Below are 4,131 nucleotides of genomic sequence, written 5' to 3' on the forward strand. Positions count from 1 at the left end.
CATCTCTGGGGAAGAGCTTGTGCCAGAGGTCCTTGAAAGTGCTGTAAGTTAGGGCTTTATTTCTCATGAGAACATGAGGGAAAGCGGAAAAAAACGCCAATTTGTTTAGTGAGAAACGTGACCTTCACGCTCTTCAACTCTGGGGCGAGTCAAGTGGTTGTGATTGAAACTCAGGCCCTCGATGGGCGTATAAATACGTGTGTGTGCAAGAGCAGCTGCCACACTTGGTGCAGCAAGTGGAACCACTGGCTCGGTGGGTTCACTAGGTTTTCCAGTTTAATTTTAAACTGCAGGTAAATAGCCCAGGTAACGTACCATGAAGCTGGTCACTGTGTTCCTGCTGGTGGCCATCAGCATTTGCAGTTACTCTGGTAAGTAGCCGGGAACATACGGTATTTCTCGACTTTTCTGTTAACAGGAACACAACTAGGAAGCCTAGGCTCCCAGTGGAACATGGTGGAGGGAGTTTAGAACCACAGAATGGTAAGGTTGGAAGGGATTTCAGCTGCCCCCACTCCCAGCTCCAAGCTCTAACCCAGTACAAGTCTCCCTGGTGGCTCCTACACAAGAAGTTACCCAGCTCCCGCTGAGCGTCAGCAAACCCTTCATTAGTGAACACTGGTCACCGTTAATTGTTCTTAATTTTGAGTCTGGATCTGACTTTGTACCTTCTTTCCTTTATGCGTCTGTAACTGTATGGAGTCATTCTTGCTCTCATCCCTAGTCAGGTTGCCAAGGTGACCTGGCCTTGAGACATGGCCACATGTCTCACACAATCAGTGGGTATTGACTGAATGGCTATAACCTGTTGGGCGCTGGATAGAAACTGGCCGATTCAGACCTGAATCAGACGTGAATATTGTTCTCAAGGTTCTTACAGTCTGGCAGGGGGGCTAAGACCTGTCTGCAAGTGGAGGTTCATTATATTCTCTCCCCTTTGGCTTCAAACTTGTGGGCCGTGAAGACAGCCACGTGCAAAGTGCATCCCTGGCCGGTCAGTCTCCAGTATCTACCTGGTGCTTCCCACATGCCAGGGTCTGATCTAGGCATGTAGTACAGTGGTGAATAAAACATTAATTCCTTATTCTCATGGGTCTACATTCCAGTGGCAGGATGAAGCAAAATACAGAAATAACCAAAGATTTGATATTTCAGGTAGTGGTGGGAGAAAAGGGAGACAGAGGGTGACAGGTGATGCTCTTGTAGGTACATCCCTGAGAAGGTAACGTTGGAGGAGAGACCGAATGATGGGAGGAAGAAAGATGTGTAGCTATCTGGGGAAGCAACGTTCTAGGCGGATCAAATGGCACGTGCAAAGGTCCCGAAGCAGAAGTTTTCCTGGAAGATCGAGATGAGTGGGGCTGGGATGGAGCCACTGATGGACAGCGTGGACCAGCTGAGGTCACCGGAGCTAGAAGTTTATTTTACGCGGGGTCTCTTTTGCTCTGCAGCCACCGCATTCCTCCTCAGTGGTTTGGCAGCTCCTGTCAACGATGTCGTACCTTTACCTGTGGACAAAATTCTCCCCAGCTTGAGCCCATTAAAGCTACTTCTGGAAACTCTGGGCATTTCTGTTGAGCACCTTCTGGACGGGCTGAGGAAATGTGTGAATGAGCTGGGACCGGAGGCTGCGGATTCCGTGAAGAAACTGCTGGTAACTATGACCTGTGAGGCTAACCTGTCAAAGGGCAGGACCTAGTCACCCTGAACGCCCACCGTCTCCCCTGACTCCCACTCAACCCTGTCCTCATCTGTGAACCTGTATTTCCCCTTTGCTGACTCTCCTCACACAAAATTTCCATGTCCTGGAATCTCAAGGAAAGCTCAGTGTCCACACTTGTAGAAGGGATTTTGGAAGGAGAGAGACCTGTGTTCTAGTTGTGAAATGTGGGCCACTTCCCAGCTCTGTGGGTCTGGATGGGACTGAACCACTCAGAGCTTCCCTTTCCTTGTCAGTGACATGGTGGTGAAATAGGATAGTGACTGTTTCTGGAAAGGTGCTAATAACAGGTAAACTGGTCTTGTTTTTACTACTGTCCTTTTGATTTTCAGGAGGCCCTCTCGTATCTGGTGTGACAGCGGAACAGAGCAGGAGCGGAGGTGGGAGGGGATGGCGCTCTCCTTCCTTCTTCAAATGTAGTGACCCTCGTAGAGAATGAATAAAGCAATGAAGTGATTTCAGTTTGTCCTGTTTTCATTTGGGGGGCTCTGTTCAGAAGGGGATAACCAGATAATCTTTTCCTTGGGTCATAAACTCTAGAGAACTCGCATTTTCAGTAAGACGTATCATTCTTTCCCTCCCCTTGTCTCTAACTCGAACGTCTCCATTTTCATCAACTGTTCTTTATCTGACATTGTTTCCAAACTCCTCACATGCCTATTCCCCTACTTCAGAAGACATTTAAAAATTTTTTAATTGACATACAGTTGATATATAATATTATATGTTTCAGGGGTGCAATATACTGATACATAATTTTAAAGATTATACTCCATTTATACTTATTATAAAATGTTCGCTATATTCCCTGTGTTGTACAGTGTAACCTTGTAGCTTATTTATTTCATACATAATAGTTTGTATCTCTTAGGGCCCTACCCCTATGTTGCCCTGCCCACTTTCCCTCCCCTAACTGGTAACCCCTAGTTTGTTCTCTACATCTGTGAGTCTGTTTCTTTTTTGTTATGTTCACTAGTTGGTTGTATTTTTTAGATTCCACATATAAGTGATATCATACATTATTTGTTTTTCTCTGTCTGACTTATTAGACCTTGCCTACAGAAATGTTAAAACATGAAATAGAATAGAATTTTCAAAGTATTGTCTGACTAAGTTCTTCCAAACCTCACTGGTTCGTAGTCTACATCCCCAGTATGCAGGTTCCTGTTAAGTTTGCATTTGTATTAGGGCCACTCCAAGGCTTCATAGACCCTGCTACCAGTCATTCTCCGGCAAATGGGCTCTGAAATGTCCTTTCCCTTCCCCCATGCTACCGTTTACAGTGATTCCAGGATTATCTTTTCCAAGACATAATTCTAGCCCTATACAACCCCATAGAAGATAGTTTTCAAGCTCCTCAGCATGGCATCCGAGGTCTTTCAGATCTGGCCTTTGCTTCCATGTCTAGCCTCATCAATACTCCTTTCTTCATGTGTGCTCCAGCTCTAGCCGTGCTGAAAAGATAACTAAATCTATTTACTGCTAATACTTTCATGCCTTAACAAACAATCGAGTTTCTTCCCTCCTGGAAAGTCGTCCCGGGTCTGCCTCCAACCTGGGGCTTGTTCCAGCCTTGGACTATTTGTCCTCAGGTCCATTCCCTGTGCTCCCCGTGCTCAGCTCAATGTTGGGCAAAGGGAGGGGACATGATGCTGATCCCTCAGGTTTCTTTCCTCAGGTTCCCAGGTCAGTTGAGCTTTGGGCTGTGAGGCCCAGGCAGGAGATAGGAGGTTGGAAAAGGGGCAAGGCCAGAGTGTGGCCTCCTTTCTGTCTCCCTTTGGGAGAAGTCTCTGGAAGTGCTTGCACTATGTCTGAGCCGCCAAGCCCTGCTAGATGGATCTGTGTGGGTTGCAACTTTTGCCAGGTGACTCCATTTCCTGGGCTCTGCTTGTACCATCTCCTCATTGTCTCTCCAGCTGAGGGTCTAGGGATTTCCTGCCGTCATCAACTTCTAGGTTGCCTCACCATCACCTGTTTGATTTTTTAGGTCTCCAGTTGTCTGTCAGATCAGTTCTGTGCATTACATTGTCTCTGTTCCAAGCATCTCTTTCCTGGTTATTTCCTGACTTACATAATTTTAACTGTCGTCTCCTCTGTGAAGATTGTCTTGATTCCGGCCATTTCGTAACCTGCATATTTGTTGACAACTAGAATTGTTGAACTTTGTGTAACTTCTGTTTTCCTCCCTCATTTTACCTGAGTCTAGTAAGAATAGACTAGCTTACCTAGCCATGGTGATACATAAGTGCACATCTCAGGGCTTACATCCACAGCATTTTAATATTTTTTCTCGCACTATATGGCCACCTGAGTTGGCTGTCACTCTCCCCCATAGCCTGAATTCTGTGACCCAGAGCTGATGGAACAGTCTTTGTCTGGAGCATTTCTGATCATCATGGCACATAGGAAAG

The 4,131-nt window shown here is 46.2% G+C and overlaps 1 protein-coding gene across 1 annotated transcript; it reads left to right on the forward strand.

Moving 5' to 3' along the window:
• Positions 1–235: 235 nt before the first annotated feature.
• LOC105097004 (secretoglobin family 3A member 2) lies at positions 236–2,177 on the forward strand. Its single transcript, XM_010989457.3, has 3 exons — positions 236–371; positions 1,452–1,654; positions 2,053–2,177. Exons 1-3 carry the CDS (start codon positions 317–319, stop codon positions 2,074–2,076), a joined length of 282 nt encoding a protein of 93 aa, XP_010987759.3. The 5' UTR covers positions 236–316; the 3' UTR covers positions 2,077–2,177.
• The last annotated feature ends 1,954 nt before the right edge of the window (positions 2,178–4,131 follow it).

Source organism: Camelus dromedarius, chromosome 3 (assembly GCF_036321535.1).
Source record: "Camelus dromedarius isolate mCamDro1 chromosome 3, mCamDro1.pat, whole genome shotgun sequence".
Classification (NCBI taxonomy): Eukaryota; Metazoa; Chordata; class Mammalia; order Artiodactyla; family Camelidae; genus Camelus; species Camelus dromedarius.